The sequence below is a fragment of the Thalia democratica genome, chromosome 4 (assembly GCF_965202585.1).
Source record: "Thalia democratica chromosome 4, ktThaDemo2.hap1.1, whole genome shotgun sequence".
NCBI lineage: Eukaryota > Metazoa > Chordata > Thaliacea > Salpida > Salpidae > Thalia > Thalia democratica.
In genome coordinates, this window is record NC_139168.1 from 24,425,087 (window position 1) to 24,442,990 (window position 17,904).

Consider the following 17,904-nt stretch of genomic DNA (forward strand, 5'->3'; position numbering starts at 1 on the left):
TTCTACTTTTTTCTGAGAAACGCTTTTTAAATTGTTTTTCTACAAAATATACACTTTTTCATAAACTTATACAAATAAGTTGTACAGTTTATAACAAATAGTTTTTGTTGTCTTTACACTTTGTAAAAAAGTAAGCAATAATCTACTAAACGCAAAAAATATCTATTAAAAAAAAAACACTTTTAACTATTTAAATTTTAAACCTAAGTAAAGTTTAAAAGTAAGTAAAGTTTAAACGTAAAGTTAGCTTAAGTTTTTGTTATAAATATTCTTAATTAAAAAATAAAATTTTTGTTACCATGTATTAAAATAAAAACAATAAAGTTTAGGCTAGAGTTTACTAAATAAAAATTTGACAATTGACATTTTAAATAATTAAAAGAAATAAAAACTGCTGTAAAAAGCCTTTGTTGGCTTAGCTTTGTTGTTTAATTTATTTTTATAGAAAATTTTCAAAAAATCAAGCATAAATGGATGCTTTTTAATACTAGGCACACTTGAACCTTAAGAAGTTTAATTATAAATAGCTACTAAACTTGGATTGTAATAAACTAGTTTATTTTGGTTATAGCAAAATGAAAACTCAACGTAATACAAAATAACAAACAAAATTAAAATTTGTAAATGTTATTATGATTTCACTTTCAAAGTGAAAAAACTTAAACAAACTTGATGTTAACTTTATTTTTATCTTTAAAGTATGAAACTTATTCAAAAAAAAAAAAAAAGTTTTAGAAGACTAACTTATTTATATATTTTTGTGTTCCCAAAAAATAAAAACAGTTTTTTAATTTGAAAATAGTAAACGAGTCTATTTTGTATTGAAAGAACCACAACTTAAAGAAGTTTTTTTTGCTATAGATAGAGTTAATTTAAATAGAATTTTATAAACTTATTAAGATTTCTAAAACTAACGTATTTGTTTACTAAAACGGAATAAAAATTTAAAAAAAAAGTAATTTTTTTGGATGTTTGTATTATAATCAAGTTTTGGTAAATTATAAACCTTATGGTTATAAAAATTTACGATCTAAAAATATTTTTTTAAAACTAGTATACTAATCTATGTTACTGTATAGGTAAAAAATAATTGAGAGATTAATGGACCCAATTTAAGTAGCCTTAGAGCGAGTGTAGACAAACTTAAGCTTATAAAATTGCATTAGTTTACTATAAATAAATTAACTTCTTTTTTTAATGTTTAATGTCTTTAAAAAACGGGCTACCAAATATAAAACCCAACATTTTAGTGTAAAAACAGGTACGTTATCAAAAAAGCAGTTATTTCTAATCACTTAATAATGTCTTGAATATTTCAGGACGCTGCAACGACAACAAATAAATGACGTCATCAGTCGCCCTCCTCAGCTCCTTTATGACGAGCATGGCCTTCAATATTTCCCCTCTCCAAAACCAGTGCCACCTCACCCTTCGCATTTTATTCAAATCCATCAGCAAAACTCTCGTCTCGTAAAAATTCCCCTGACTGAATTTTTTCACTTTTGCTCCTATCATCTGGTCCTCGTCGAAACCGTCGAAAGCTGACCACAAATTTGATGCTTCGTCGTAAAAATCCACATCCGGGTCCACCACGATAACTCTGCTCGTGGTGAGCGGCAAAATGTCCGGGATTAACAGTTTCATCATGGGGAAAACACCGGAAGGGTGAGCGTTCGGGTAGAACGATATCAGGGGTGAAAACTCGTTGAAGTCGTAGAACAAGACGTCATGTTCCGTCTCGTAGACCTTCAAGAACCTCTCGAAAAGATCAAAAGTTGGAAGATCTCCGATTAAGTGGAACAAAAATTTTGCATTTTTTTGTTTCAGCAAACCCGAAAACGTCTTGGTCAGTTTTTGCTTGTTTTTCACCCCGACACTGACTATTGCTATTTCGATCTCGTTGCTTTTCCTTTCGGTCTTTCCCTCATTGCTGGCGTTCGCGTACTTTTCCAGCAGCAATCTTTTTAGCTTTCTCGTTTTATAGACGTAGTATCTTTTTTCCTCGTAAAAGCTAGATGTGTCCTGGAGGCAGTAACGCATTTTTGTCTCGCAAAAGTTTATCAGGCAAACCAACGCTAAGGAGCACATTAGAAATACGATTATTATGTTCACAACTTTTTTTCTGTTTTTTCTGCACATTCTGTACATAATTTCAAGCTCTTTAAGATATGAAATCTGTTGAGTTATTTTATCAGTTTATACTTGAGTTTAAGTTACGAATTTGCGTCTGTAAGTATGTAGTAAAATTATTAATAAAAAAATTAAAGTTTTGAGGCTTAAAAAGTTCATTAAGCAGAATCATGTTAAAACACATGGAAATCAACTAAAGAGAGGGTAATTCAACTTAATTAACTTTAAGGTAAAACTACTTTTAATAAAACTATTGTTTTTTTTTTCAAAAGCAAACTCGAGTTGTTTAAGAACAACAATTTATCAGCTTTGAAATACTTTTTAGATATTTATTAATAAAATTTAATGTAATTTAATTTTAACTAGTTCATTGTTTTCTACCATATAAAAACTACTGGATATAACTTAAATTTTCATCTAGTTCCCGTGAATAACTAACTGAGTTAATTTTATTTTATAAATTACAATATAGTGTCAAATAAAGTTGCATTAAGATACAACTTCAAACAAAGTTGTTTTAAAGAGTAAATTTCAGCACATTGTTTTCAGTTGTAGAGGTATCAACTTAAAAGTTACTAAAAACTAAGAAAACTAAATAAAGCATTTTTAGAAAATTAATTTAAAAATAAAAAAAGAAAAGTTTATTACCTGCTATCGAAAACTCACTTTAAGTCAGAAATATGTGTTGTTTGCTTAATTTTCTTTTGAAATCAAAAGTTCAGAAGATTGGCATAATACTTGAAAATTATAATCTTACGTCACAATTGTCAGTACATAGGTATTCAAAAAAGACACTTTGTTAAAACTTATCTGTACCTAATCCAGCCTAAATAGTCAAAAGCGTGCAGTGTACATTAGTTATTATAGAAAAAGTAAATTACAATTCTTAAATAAATCTTGTTTTGTTTCTCGATAAAACTTCATGTTTAAGCAATTGTTAGAATGTTACTTCATTGAGTTTAAGGAAAAGCTTAAAAATGATTAAATGAAAGTAAATGTTAATACTGGAGAAAATAAGGCAAGGTTTTCACATTGTAAATAATAGCAGGTCTTAAATTTCTATTTTAAATAATTCTAAAAAATAAATAACTAAATTGTTTATTAAGACTTTGCATTCGGATTTACTAATATTTTCAAACTATTTGAAGTTTAAAAATGTTTATACCTGAGAAAAACTTAGACAGTTAAGTAGTGTTCTAAAGATTATGTTATTTGAAAGCTACTACCGAAAATACTCTATTGGTGAGCAATAAAAAAATTTCTACACCACTGAAAAAAGTCTAGACACGCCCCTGGTGCACATTAACAAGCACTGCCTCACTTTAATGTTAACACTCGTGGAAAACACTATTCTATAAAGTTGTATTTCAGAACTTTTAGAAGTCAACTTATGTATATGCATTTCCAGAATTTTAAAAATACTTTTTACAATAAAATTTTAGATTATTAAATAACTCATTGTGTAACAAACGTTTTCAATTTAAATTGAAGTTATTCTATATCAACGTTTCCCAAACTTATTTTCATAAACACCCCTACTCATTATAAACCTAAGAATATCTATGAAAATTTCGAATTTTTGTAAAACATATCCAAGTACCCCCTTATGGACCCTTTATTTGTCACGGTACCCCCTTTGGCCTTACGAGATGGCCCAAAAGGGAAACCATAATCTATATATAATAGTAAACAAATACTAATGTTTACTTTTATAGTTTTAACTTGGTTATACAATAAATATAGTTGTAGTATTGCGGACAACTTCATAATGATTAATGGATTTAGTTTATAAAGTAGATTAGTTTTACAAATAGTTTTGTATCAAAAATTTTTTGAATGTTTTAATCTAAAAACTTAATGCTTATATTAAAGTTAACTAGTTATTAATTTGTTGACTGGAAATCAAGATTATTTATTTATGTTTTCTTCATGGAAAAGTTGTCATAAAAAAAAGTAATTTTTAAATTTCATAGTAGTTCGTTTAACACACCAATTTGTAGCTTAGTCAGAGTGCACTGACCAAAACTTCCGGTCAGAAGGTATTACTTCGTCGCTCATTTTAATTTGATAATATTATCTAATAACATTGCATTAGTGTAAAGTAGATGAACAGTATTAACTTTAAATAAGCTCTAATTTGATGTATTATTTTATGGCTTGTCTTTTCAAGTTCAAAAAGAGTATAGTAAAGTGAAATAAAAAAAAATTATTCGTGTATCAGAGTTAAGTGTTTGTTTATCATAGTTTTAAAATTTATTTGTAATTTTCTGGAAAAAACATTTGAAATATGAAAAGAAACTAGTTTATACATGAAATTACTTATTTTAACTCTATAAATTTTTACATTAGAAAAATTAGTAATAGTAGAAAACTGTTTATTTAGATTTTGAGTTTTGTTAATACAATTATAATTGTTTCATTGGTTATCAAAACCATAAAGTGTTATGATATTTAAAAAGACATTCAACTGATTTGTCTAATTTTTAACAAAAATGATATTTATTAACAATAACAGTTTTAAGTAATTTGATCAATTATAAACTTTAAGGTACTGTAGCTTGCCACGTTTTGCTTTATAAAATCTATATAAGCTGCTGAAAAAGAAACTTGTAGATTTTTAAAATATTTAAAACAAAGAACTGTAGAAATTTATTGTTGTGATGAACAAGTATTTAAACATAAAACAAACTTACTTAAAAATCAACACTAACATGCTGATTAGAAGACATCATCAACAATTTTTACTTCTACTAACGAAAAACTTTGGACCAAAAAACTTTTTGTATTAATAATGAAAGTTAAGACTAAACTGCTCATTTTAATTCTTTTTACCAGCTCCAGCTCAATACGCAACGGAACCACTTTGAAATGCCTCGGCGGGTACAAGTTGACCAGGAAAATCAAGAAAGCGCGAAGCAGTTCACGGAGAAGGATTTTTGACGCTTGTTTCTCCTCCAAGGGATCTTTTGTGATGAACGGGAGCACTTGTGAGTTGTCAAAAATTATTTTGTCATATAAAAATTCCTTCCAAACGCTTTTCAAATATTTTTCTAATCTTTGCACGCGTGTCAAGTGAAGTTTGTCTCGTCGTACGTTCGGATGGTCGTTGATGAAAGGTGTTTTGATCAGAGCTGTCGCGAGTAAAAGCTACTTTAACATAGAAGCTCTGGCATACGCACATACTTCACTTTAACATTTGATTTTAAAAGCATGTCGGTCTCAAAGCAATAAACAGAATATTAAACACAGACGAAGTTGCCTAAGTCCGGGGATGCACCTTTCAGGCATTATGCAACGGATTTATAACATCAATGCAAAATCGTTTTCTGACTCGCTGATGATCAGTTGATAAACCACGGCGTACAGCTGGACGCGCGTAAACCCACCGGAGTTGGAGGGTGGTTCAATTGATGCTATTGAGTTTTTTATGTTTGGCATCACGAGCAGTGGTGTTGTTGAAGTTAAATTCTTTAAACTTAAGTATACTATTAATAGCTGTAAAACTTCAAAAAGATTTTTACGGTATAAACATAAAACTCCAATTTTAATGAAGTTCTTCTTTTTTTCAGAACCACCCAGAGTGACATCAAGTGTTGCAGTACATCTTCGTGTGAAGTAACAGTCGTCAAACTAGCTGAAGAAGGTACCACTGAGCTAGGAGAGAGCAACAGTGACAGAGCGGTGAAAAATAAACCTGATGGTTGTAAACGCTTGCCTATCGTTTGCCTATAAAATTTTTATCTAGATTTCTTTAAACTTCGTAAAAACTATATTTTAACAAAGAGGTCTTAAAAACTGTTATGATAAGGTAGATAAAAAAATGTACAGTGTAAGTTTTTAATATTAAGTAAAATTGGTTTATATTAATTTTTAAGAGATAATGCTCAAAAGCAAAATAAAAAAAATATTAATGGCACCATTAAGAACAAAACGTAATTATTACAAATATCAAAGCACAACTCATGTTAACGTCATAAAAACTAATTAACTTAAATTCAATGTTTAAATGTTATAAATAAAAGTTTTATTTTAAATTATACTTGAGGTAATTTTCCTAATGAAATAAACAAATTTAATGGATCAAGCTTTATTTTTGACTGACAAGTTTTAACACTTTACTTATATTTAAAAGTTGATTTTTTGTTTAACAAACAAACTAATAAGCTATAAAAAACAAATTAGTCTAGCTTTTTTTTTTTTGTTAATAAAAAGTTATTAATTTGATTAGAAAATATATATCCTAAAAATTTGGTATTCATTATTTCTTTTTTAATACTAAATTGTTTTATTTTAAAACTATCATATATTTAAAAGCATTTTTAATACTTAAGCTTTTTGATTTTTTTATTCTAAAAATTTTAGTTTTATTCAGTAAAAAATTTTAAAAAGCTTATTAAAAAAAACTTGTAGTAAAGCATAAATACATAAATTGTTAAGAATATTTGAAGATTTTCAAAAACTTCCATACTTAGAAGTAAAGATTTTTATAACAAAACTAAAATAACTTGATACAAGTTGTTTAATTTATAATTGATTTAAACGTTTAACAAAAAACAAAACTCTAGTATGTGAACTATAATTTTTTTTTATAGACTACAATGTATTAAAATTTACGTATTTCATTTAACTTATAAGTAAGAAATTTTTAAAACTTTTAAACTGTGTCAGTAAAGTCAACATACTTTTCAAAAAGTTTTAAAGTTTTAGTAAATGTTTAGTTTTGCTTATAATAACAAGAAAGTCAAGCATTCCGTATTTTATGTGGTGAGATAACAACTTGTTTTTTTGAATAACAAACACAAATCACCGTGACGAAACTATAATTAAGAATTTGCACGTCAATTAAATATATGCAAGCGCGTCTAAATTTGAAGCAAAAACAAAACAAAAAATTGTTGTTTTTATAGAAAACAGTCTGCCAGTCCCTTGTTTACAACTGCGTAATTTTTTTTTTAGCAAAAAAAAAAAAATTCAAATCTAAGTTTTATGAAGTATCTAATAAACAATAAGGTGTTTAATAAACTTTTTGAACTAATTAAGCTTCCTAACGAAAATCAATGAAATAATAAATAAGGGTTTAAAATTTAATTACCTAATTAAAACTAGTTGCCGATTGCAACCCTGCTTTTAGTGTGAGCGACGATTCTTACGTTTGTTGTTATCTAAAAATTAAATTTAGATAAAAGGTATTTGATTTAAATTGTTATTACTTACAACAACCAAGTTTAGAAAATTGAAAATTTTAAACTTAATCATTCAAACAAAAGTGTTTTAAATTAAATTCTGAACACCTTAAGTAGGCTTAATACATATATTAAGTTTTAAGTGTTTTGTTTGCAATCGAAATTTTTAAGCAGTGATATTAGCTGATACTTGAAAACATTTTAAAGTTATCATAAACAAGTGCTTCACAATCGAAAATTCTTAAAACTAAGACTGCGTTGATACTAGGCTACTTTACACAACTTAAACAATATTGTTTGTAAAACAACGTTTGTTAATCAAACATTTGTTTGTATCTGCATAGACTGTTATTTGATTATAAAAGTTACTATCTACACATTAAAGCAGCATGTAAATATAGAAAACAAACAGTATACTTTCAACAAAGTTTAAGCTTAATGGCAAATAATAAATAATTTTTACAAAATCAAACTTTAATTTGTCTTATGACCTTAATCCTGATTTAAGAGAAAACCTATGCTGCCATATATAGATATTATCACAATAGATTTAATACAGCTAATTTTATAAGAGAAATTAGCTAATTTTATTTACCAAACCGAAACTGTCAGCAAATAAATAATTAACCTCGCATTTTGATTGACTAGATAAAACTTCAATGGAAAAAGTTGACCAACTTTAAGCTTAAGTAATGTGTTTTTAACGATCATTAGTTGATTGTTTGTTTTTTATATAAACATAGTTGAACTTTCGCATAACTATAATAAGTTTTAGAAGCCTAAACAGTTTATTTTCAACTTGATTTATAAAGGTTTTTGTCCAAAGTTTATTAAATTAAATGTCTATTAATTTAAAAATGTTAAGTTTGTAAAACTATGAATTATAAAAAATGCACAGGTTTTCTTCTTTTAAAAAGTATCAAAAAATTTTTACCTAAATTTATACTTGCGGTTGCTGATTATAACAACTGTTATAGATTTTTTTGAGAAACTATAAATGATTTAAATGCGTAAAACATTTATTTTAAATTAAAAACAAACAACTAATTTACTAGGCTTCATTTTTCTAAAGTTAAAAAATTACTGACTTAAAAAAAAGTTAGTTTTTAAAGTTATTATCGTTAAATTAGGTTATTGTTTTTTGTAATGCTTAAATGTTTCGTTCAACATTGTTGTTACAATTAAAAAAAAAGCTATAAAGATTTATTTACAATATGAAAACAAAAAAAAAACATTTACATATAAGCACCAATTTAAAAAATAAGCCGAAAATATTAAAATATATAGTTTTGGTTAACAAGTGGTTGTAAACAGTTGTAAGCTAATTAAATTCGATAACAAATAGCTTTATTATAATTAAAATTAAGTTTATATTTGAAAAAGGAAGGAAAAAATCATTGTTTATTGAACCGTGTCTTGATAAAAAAGAAAAAAAGCCTTCATTTATATACAAACATAAGTATTATTATGTTATTATGTTGTTGTTTAAGTTTATAAAAAAAGAAAGTTAAAAGTTTCATTTATATTTGTATACAAAACATAAGTATGATATGATTTCGTTGTAAGCAAAAATAAACAAAAATAACTTTTAAGTTTAATTTACATATGTATGTATCGTATTTTATGTACAAAATATAAGTATATTATGTTTTTATTTAAAGTACAAACGAACAAAAAAGTTTTAATTATCTTATGCTTTTGTTGACAGTTCATTATAAAATATATTTATTTTAAATTAAGTTTAAAAGATAAATGATAAAAGTACACTAAAAAAGTTTTTAATTTTAATTTTAAATTGAAATAAAATAAATGATTTGTTATTTTATACATGCAATATAATGAGGTTTTTATTGCTTTAAAAACATTTTACAAAAAAAAAAAAAAATGGTTAAGCAGTTTTTAGTAGACTTAATTTAATTTTAACCTTATAGGTTAATTTAGATGTTTTCAAACTTAATTTGGTTCCTTTTAACCTTTTAGAATGTTTGTTTTTCAGTCAGTAACAAATGTTGTTATGTTGAAAAAATAGTTGATAAAACGATTTTTTGTTTTGCATACTCTAAAATTTATTCATAGGTTGAGCAAAAATTAAAGCATTAGCTTTTTGTTTCATAAACTAAAATTATTAGTGCTACATTCTACTTACTGTAAACGTCTGCATATATTTTTAGTCTTTAAAATTTTGACAAATGTATTTTACAACAAAAATTAAAATAGACATCAAAAATTTACAAAGCCTCAAGTTATATAATTTATTAAATTGATTTCGTTTTTAGTTTTATAAAATTTTTAATTAATACCATTTTTTTTGTAATATAAACTATAACAAGTTTCTAGTTGTGAAGCTTCTTACAGCGGTTTAACATATTCTAATTTTTAATACCTTTAAAAGTACTTAAAAAAATTAATGTTTGGTTTTAAAGTTTTAAATTTTGGTTTATGATATCATATTTTAAGTTAAGAAAGTTAGTACCACAAGTATAAGTAAACTGAATCTAGTATAAGTATTGTAAGTATAAAAATATGATGTTTATTATTTTAGTTTGATAGAAAAGTAATTTTTAGACTTAATTAAAACAGAAACAAATTAAAAATGTCTGGCAGAAAACTACTATACCACCGAGGGATAGATGAATCGGCAGGAACTTACATTACAGGTTTTTTTAGTTTTCTGTGAAAATAAAAAAAATAATACTATGAATTTTTTTACATTTTCTAACACATGCAATAAAAATCATAACTTTACAATTTTCAAAATAAATTTAATTTAAAGTTTTGTATGATTAAAGTTATATGTATAAACACAACTAGGGTTTTATTATGTGTATTTTAATATATAACCAAACACAATCAAGAATTTATTTATGTTATTTATTCAACAGATTATGTTGAAAGTTTTGTTTGCGCTGTTTACGCAGCAGTTTTGCTGATCCAATCACGTGACAAACCACGTGACAAATCGACGATTGCTGTCGTCATTATCCAATCAGCAGTGAGTATTTCTGCGCTGACTGGTGGACTCACTCACCAATATTTGCAAAAAGTTTTTTTTTTAATTTGTTAATTTATTACATTATTATTTGTAAATTTATTTATTTTTTTTATTTAATTTACATGTTTGTTTCAAAAACTTAATGTTTTTAAATATATTTTAGATTGTTATTAAAGCTTAAGGCATATCAGAGTAGCTGACGTATGTGAGTTATTTAATTCAGATGTTTGCTTCAAAGACTAACAGTTAAAAAATTTTAGACTGTAACTTAAGCTTATGGTAATCAGGTTGCTGACTTATGTAAATAATTTTGTTTGAAAAATAAACTACATTAATTATTTTCTATAAGCTTTGAATTGTAACATAAAAGAGTTATACATATTTTGTTATATTTACTTTATTTAATTAGGGGTGTATTAAAATAGTGCTAGTAAGTAAAAAGTTGTAGCTTAATTAAAAGTGTGTTTCTTTACATAAATATATTTTTAAAAAATTATTAGTTTCAAATATTTTTTTAAAAGAGTAAAAACGTTACTCACATAAATAGCTTTAACAAATATAGTCATTTAAACTAGTCTATTTATGAGAAAATATAAATTTTCTTATTGTTTTATGACTTATTTAAACAAAATTTTTTGTCAAGAAAGGGTAAAAGTGACAGTTTACAAAATCAATTACGTTTTTATTACTATTTTTATTGAAACTGAACAATTTATTTTATAAATTCCGAGTTAAAAAAGAAATTAAAGAGAAATGTACCAAATTAGTGATAAAAATAACATACAAACTACGTCCTGTAAGAAATGAATTACTATTTAGATTGACACATAACTTTTTGAACTTTCGATTTGTGTTTTATTTGGTTAAAAAAAATTTAAATTAGTCTAAACAAAAAGTTTGTAAAAAAGGAAAAGGCTAAGCTATTGAAAATATATGAAAGTATTTTATTAAGTTCACCTTAAACAAATTAAATTTGTTTAGTTACAAAATATTCAAAATATATATAATTTGCTGTTTTCATTTTTGTTTATATCAGTTACATTTAAACCACAAAAGTTTTTTTGGAATTGCTATTTCTACAAAATACTTAAAATACATTTACGATTCTAATCACTTTTCACGTGAGCTGTTTGGAATGTTAAATAAATAATCCTCTTATAGCCAATAAATAAAACAAGCTGTTTAGTACATTTGAAATAACATAACATATTTTTTATATTAAGATAGAACCATACAATTCATTCAATGATGACGGTTGGCAACTTTTAGTTTTGTGGAGAATAGCAAGTTCGTTATGTGCATTTTTGTGCTTCGGACAACTCATGCTTGCCCAACAAATTGTCAGTTTTAAACATTAATATAGATAATTTAACTCATCTAGATTATAAAATAATTGCATAATTATTATCCGCACCAAAAATTCAACTATAAAACTTTAAAAGTAAAAGTTTATTTTGAAAAACTAAGCTACATAACGTTGGTATACCGACTTTAGTTGTATAACAAATCAATATTAAACTTAATTAAAACAACTAGATAAAAAGTTATACTAATCTAACTTATAAAGCAGTTGCTAACTATTTCACGCGTTTAAAACTTAAACTATAAAACTTTAACTTATTTCTAAATATATTTAAACTTATATTACATATTTAAGTTAATACACTATCTCAAGTTGAACACTAACCAAAGTTGCAATAAAAATCAATACTAAATTAGTTTTGAAACACCAACTAAACAAAATATTCTGCAGATGGTCAACGAAGGAATACAAATGAAGAAAATATTTGTTCAATTGTTTTATTTGATTCTGACACTGTCTTGTGTGGGGCTTTTCATCTACTGTTTTCTAATGCTAATGGATAAAGAAGACCCTTGGAGCCTAATGAACACTTTTATTGTTGTTTATGCCGGTAAATAAAACTATAAAAAAAAATTAAAAGCACTACTAGGTTAATTCTGCATGCGAACAACTTGTAGAGCTTAAAACGTTTTACAATAGCAAACTTTTTTATTCACTTAACTAAAGAAATATCTCGTATGTTTGTTAGCAAGTCTGGTTAATTTATTTATTAAAAATGTTTGTTTACATAAACTTGTAAAAACTAATTAAATATCTATTATTTTAGTAACGTACAAATTTAAAAACATTTAATACTGTTATTTAAAAAAGTACTGAACACAATTTCTATAACCCCACAAAAGTTTTTACTATTTAATGTCTTTCATTATTTCGTTTTATTGTTTGTTTAACCAAAGTAAAGTTTAAAAATTAACAATTTAACTTTTACACGATTTCTTTTTCATGGAAATTTTGTCCATTTTTCAGTAAAATTATTTAAGTTGACAAAAAGTGCAGATAAAGTTTATTCGAAAGTTTATAAACAAATAAATCATACCTTACTGTTTACAAAGTTTCCAATGGTTTGTTTATTGCAGCTTCTTCAGTACAAACACTATCAATCGGCTTTTGCGTGGTGAGAAGGTATTTCACATTTTCCACCCCACCGCACTCTGACCTGAAAGCTGAAAGTTTGTTTGTTGCCACAATTTATTACATCATATATCGTGGAAAGTGGTCTTATACCTTATATTCCAACATCATTTTTTAGATTTTTTTACGTAAATTTAGTTTAACAAGCCAGCCTTTATAAGTCATATAAAAAGGTACAATATAAATATTTTATAAAACTTTGATTTATGAATGTACTCTAATATTTCATGTGGAATGTGGTTTTATATCAGTGCTTTCCAACCTCAATGTTTAAAAATTTAATCACGTAAATGTACTTTAACAAGCTCATAAGTCATGTGGCAAAATTTAATATAATTGCATCATGAAATATTAATTTTAAAATTATAACAAAACACATTCCATTTTTTTAAAGTTTATTTGAGTACTTTAGTAGTATTTTATTTCGATTTGAATTCAGTTTGATTTAGTAAGATACAACTTTTGATAAGACTTGCTACGAAATACTCAAAAATAATGAAAAAGTAAAATGTTTTTTGCTATATTTTCTAAATAAGTTATACACCGGAAAAAAAAAACTGTTGAAATAGTAATTTTCTTACAAAGCTAAACGTTTTGCATGTAAATTTGTGTTGCAACCTATTAATACAAAAGTAGTTATTATTATTTATTAATGTACAGATATTAAAAAAGTGAGCTCAAAACTCCCAAAGAACATAGGTAAGGAAGTGTGCACTTTCTTGTTCAGCAGGGAACAGAACATACACAACAACAGTACGGTGGTTGAAGCGTACAAAATCGAACACATTTTGCATTTGCTCGGCGCAATTATATTTCTACTGGCTGGTGAGATTTATTATTAAATTGAATTAGAACTCATAAAAGCTGGAAAGATTTTGAAGTATTCTGGATGTGTAATTAAATAAAAAAGTATTGTACTGTTTTTTAACCAGATAAAGATCATTTGTCTTTTGTCAAATTGTGATTCTTGAAATTTATTTATCATCAGTTAGTTTGTTAAAAAGATTGTTTGCTTGAAGTTTTTTTTAATTTCCTATAATGCACTAATAATTAAACATTGTCTTAAGTTTTAAAGTTGAAACATTTATTCACATAACTAAAAGCTGTTTTTGTCATTAGAGTCTTCGATTTTAAACTTAAACAGTTGAGGTTAACTTAGATTTTAATTTTTTGTTTGTTAAATATTAACAAACAGTGGTAGTTATTTATAATCTTAATGCTTGTATACAAAAACCTTAAAATTAATAACAAAATTTGATTTACTGACTATCAACAACCTCACACAAAAATAGCAACCGCTTAAAACGGCTTCATCAAATCTATACTCTTCAAAAAAATATTTTACTAAAACAATTCAGGTGCAGTTCAGTACGTGTTGGGGAGAAGGGGGTGTTCCGACAACCACAATGACGTCATAAACAAATGCCCCCTGCCGCGTCACTTCAACCACAACGCGGTCATGCATATCCTCACTTCACTTGCCCTCACATTAACATTCGCCTCCCAGATGATCACTGTCGGGAAATCCCCTAAGAAAGACGCCAAAAACGACCGTTTTGGTGATCAGGAAATTGTTTGAAGATTTGAAGACAAAGCGTAAGCTGCCAAAAAAGGAGTTGTATAGGAAAACGTGTAGAGAAAATTTTAGAGCGTTTTATAAATTTGTTCAGCACTGTTATAACACATTTTTTTAATTAAGAACTTTTATATAGTTTCTAGATCGTATGTAAACTTTTTCGACTTAGAAAAATGACGTTTTTTTTTACGTTTGTTTTTGTAAGTAATGCAAGTAAGTAATGTAAAAGTTAAAAGCTTATAATGAAAAATGAATTTAGTCTTGTGTTTTAAAAGCGTACATTTAGAATTTGTAAAATTTTTAATTTATTTAATGAAGTTTATAGTAGTGAAAAGAGTTTCTTAGTTTCTAAAATATGTTTTCTAATTTATTCTTAATTGTGTTTAAATTGGCAACGCAGTCTAATTAAGATACTTTACAAACACTTCTGATTAGAATAAAAAAAATTTTTACTTTAAATTCGATTGATAGGTGCTTTAATTTAGAATATTTTAAAACTTTTATCGACTAAAATTATGAAATGTATTTAATAAACTTGGCAAAAATTTAGATGAGATTTATTTTATTTACACAATAAAACATTTAAAAAAAAGTTAGCTCAAAATTTTAATAAGTATGCTAACTATATTTGTTTAGACGATTGAAAAAAAAAATCTTTTAATAATTAAATAATTTAATATATCTAATTTGTTTATTTTAAGTATCATATACAGCCATTTCTTTGTTAGTTTGTTTTGTGCTTAAGGCTATCTAATTTTCTAAAACTTATGAAACAAGTATTTATTTTTACTACTTAATTAGTTTTTTCATCAATTTATTTGTACTAAACTAAAAATATTGCTTGTTATACAACAAATTTTGCTACATAGAAATTGTTAAATTCAAAACACAAACGTTTTTAAAACACGATAGACAGATTAAAATTATATTACTTAATATAAACTATTTTTGCTACATTCTCGCAGCGGGAAACCTGTAAATCCATAATCACTTTTTCAAACGCTTTGTTAGTTTTCCGGCTTATTCGTTTGTTAATATCGGCTTATATTGTTACTAAAAAAAATAATAGCGACCAAAGAAGCTAAATTAAAGTTTCAAATACTAATGATAAATACTTATAAAAGTTTTTTTTTGCCAGTTTAACTAATATGACATAACATAATAGAATGGTAATTATTAAACAACGAAATGAAAAATAAGAAAGTTAGACTTTTCTTATAAATTTCTACTTCAAAGAGCATTTTCACGCAACATAAAATGTTTAAAGCAGATTAGCAATTAAACGTTTAATATTTGAAGATATTTTTTAAAACAACGACTAAGGACTGATAAAAAAACGAAATCTAATGAATTTATTTTTAGACTGTAGGGTCTACATATACAGACGTTTTTGCTTGGTTATAAATTTTAAGTATAAAATGATATTAAATGAGAAATTAAGGTATTTTAATACTTTGTACCTATTGTAAAAAAAATCATTTAAAAAATGTTTACAGTGTTATAAATAAACACTCGTTTTATTATTTTTATTTCCAACAACTTTTCAATTAGTTTAAATTTAACTTATTCTCAAAACTGTTAATTAAACCACTTTTTTATTAAACCATATAACAATGATTGAGAATTATTTTTATTAATTGCAATCATTATTAATACTACTTATTTTTTATTTAAACAACTTTTTTGATCTTAAAACTTTCCTTTTTGTATCAATTCTCTAGGGTTTTGTTTAAAACAATAAGGTTATGTTAAAAAAGTATTTGTTGGGAATAAATGTTTAAATAATTGTATTAAAAATCTACACTGACTAACTAAATGCAATGAAAGAATAATAATTTTAATTTTGTAGATATTAAAGAAAAACAGCTTGTATAACGAAAATGTTTATTTAATTTACTAATAGAAAACAATTTTTTAAAAGATGTAGCAGCTAAAATATCTTAATTAATAGCATTCAGTACTGCTATTTTTTATATTTAATTAATCATGTTCTATAATAAATTGGCTTAGATTCTAAATTTGATGTTGAACAATTAAAAGTTATAAGTACTAAGCAAAACTAAAAAGATTGTATCTATATACAATTAAGTTTATTTTCAGCTAAAAGTTTATTTTAAAAAGTATATATAAGTTTACTTTGTATTGTTTTTTAGATATAAAAAAAAAGAAAATACCTTTAACTCAAAGCCTATGAACCGTACAAGAATAAAAATAAATTACTTAAAATTAATTTAATGTAAAAAAAAGAAAACACCAAAAAGTTTAATAACTAAATTTAATGTTTTCTGAGTTTTCATTAGCGGTAAGGAAACAACTTACTTTTGTATTTTCTTTTAATTTTATATCTAAATGGCAAAAAAGTGATAACCTAAAGAGATTTTATATTTAATATTTAACAGTAAAGTATTGGCTATAACCAGTAAAAGCTATATGTTTTTTGGAAAAAAATAGTTGCCATATTTTCTAGTTTTTTTTTTTGTGAATTAGCAAGCAATTTACATAACCGCAAGTAAAACTAGCTATAAATTATGGCACTTATGGTTTTTCCGTCATCACAATTAGCTCTAATCTGAACTGCAGGTCAAATAATGTCGCATGGGTTGTTATTGATTGTTCTGCGGTTCACATCAGTTCTAAATATAGCTATAAGTCTAAGAATTTGAACCTTAAAATTTTGTTTCTTTATCATTAAAATTTAATACTTTAGACCAGGTATTGCCATTATTGTTTCGGGGCAAAATTTCTAGAATAAGTGTCTACGGGACCCACTGTATAGAAAAAAAGTCTTCTGCAGTCTGCACTTGTTTTAAAAGTTCTAGTAATTATTTTAAATATAATTTTAACCTTAGGATGTTTTTTTTTGTATTTTGTCCTCAATTTTTTATTATTAACCTTAAAGTATGATAAAATTAGCAATACAAGAGCAACAACAAACTATTTAGTAACGAGTAAAATTGTAAGCTTTACAGTATTGTTATAAATTGTGTTGAAAAAGTATGTTTGTAGTTGAAAAGTACCTCAAGGGCTACATATTTTTATTCTTCGCTATTTGTCCGCGGGCCCCTGCTTTATGCTTTAAACAAACCTATAGTAAACTAAAGTTATTAGTAGTCATACATACGCTATATAAAGTTGTAACTAAAATATAGAAAAAAGTTTCATACTTTTAATTTACTAACAGTAGTTTTAATCTAAAAAGTGCAAAAAAGTCTTTGAATTCTTTTATAATATTATCAATAGCATAATACTAATAAAACTTGTTTTCTATATCGTAGAAAATGGCCATGCTCTGTAAAGGCTAACTTGTAGTTTTATGTTTAAGAAACAATTTACATAAGTTTTCAGTACTTTATACTTCATCTCTGCGGGAAGTTAGTTTTTTTTTTTTTTGGATTTTTTTTGTTAATATCGGCTTATCTTAGTTTAAATTTTGTAAAAATTAAGATTGTTAAATTAATAAGCAATATAGTATAAAAAATTTCAATAGCTTACAAATGTTGTTTAAGACAAAATTTATTAAACTGATGCA

At 25.4% G+C, this 17,904-nt stretch overlaps 2 protein-coding genes across 2 annotated transcripts; one reads left to right on the forward strand and one right to left on the reverse strand.

Annotated features, from left to right (window-relative positions):
- Window positions 1-1,287: 1,287 nt before the first annotated feature.
- LOC145833154 (xylosyl- and glucuronyltransferase LARGE2-like) lies at window positions 1,288-2,040 on the reverse strand. Its single transcript, XM_082940354.1, has one exon. The coding sequence runs from the start codon at window positions 2,038-2,040 to the stop codon at window positions 1,288-1,290; it is 753 nt and encodes a 250-aa protein (XP_082796480.1).
- Window positions 2,041-9,869: 7,829 nt separating this feature from the next.
- LOC145834599 (uncharacterized) lies at window positions 9,870-14,967 on the forward strand. The gene is made up of 7 exons (XM_082942070.1): window positions 9,870-9,970; window positions 10,196-10,356; window positions 11,529-11,645; window positions 12,059-12,218; window positions 12,745-12,837; window positions 13,460-13,624; window positions 14,158-14,967. Exons 1-7 carry the CDS (start codon window positions 9,907-9,909, stop codon window positions 14,376-14,378), a joined length of 981 nt encoding a protein of 326 aa, XP_082798196.1. The 5' UTR covers window positions 9,870-9,906; the 3' UTR covers window positions 14,379-14,967.
- Window positions 14,968-17,904: the final 2,937 nt, after the last annotated feature.

Coding starts and splice junctions, on each gene's coding strand:
- LOC145834599 (XM_082942070.1), top strand. CDS start 9,907: ATGTCTGGCAGAAAACTACTATACCACCGAGGGATAGATGAATCGGCA. Junction 10,357..11,528: donor CTCACCAATATTTGCAAAAA/GTTTTTTTTTTA, acceptor TTTTATATTAAG/ATAGAACCATACAATTCATT. Junction 13,625..14,157: donor AATTATATTTCTACTGGCTG/GTGAGATTTATT, acceptor AAAACAATTCAG/GTGCAGTTCAGTACGTGTTG.
- LOC145833154 (XM_082940354.1), bottom strand. CDS start 2,040: ATGCGTTACTGCCTCCAGGACACATCTAGCTTTTACGAGGAAAAAAGA.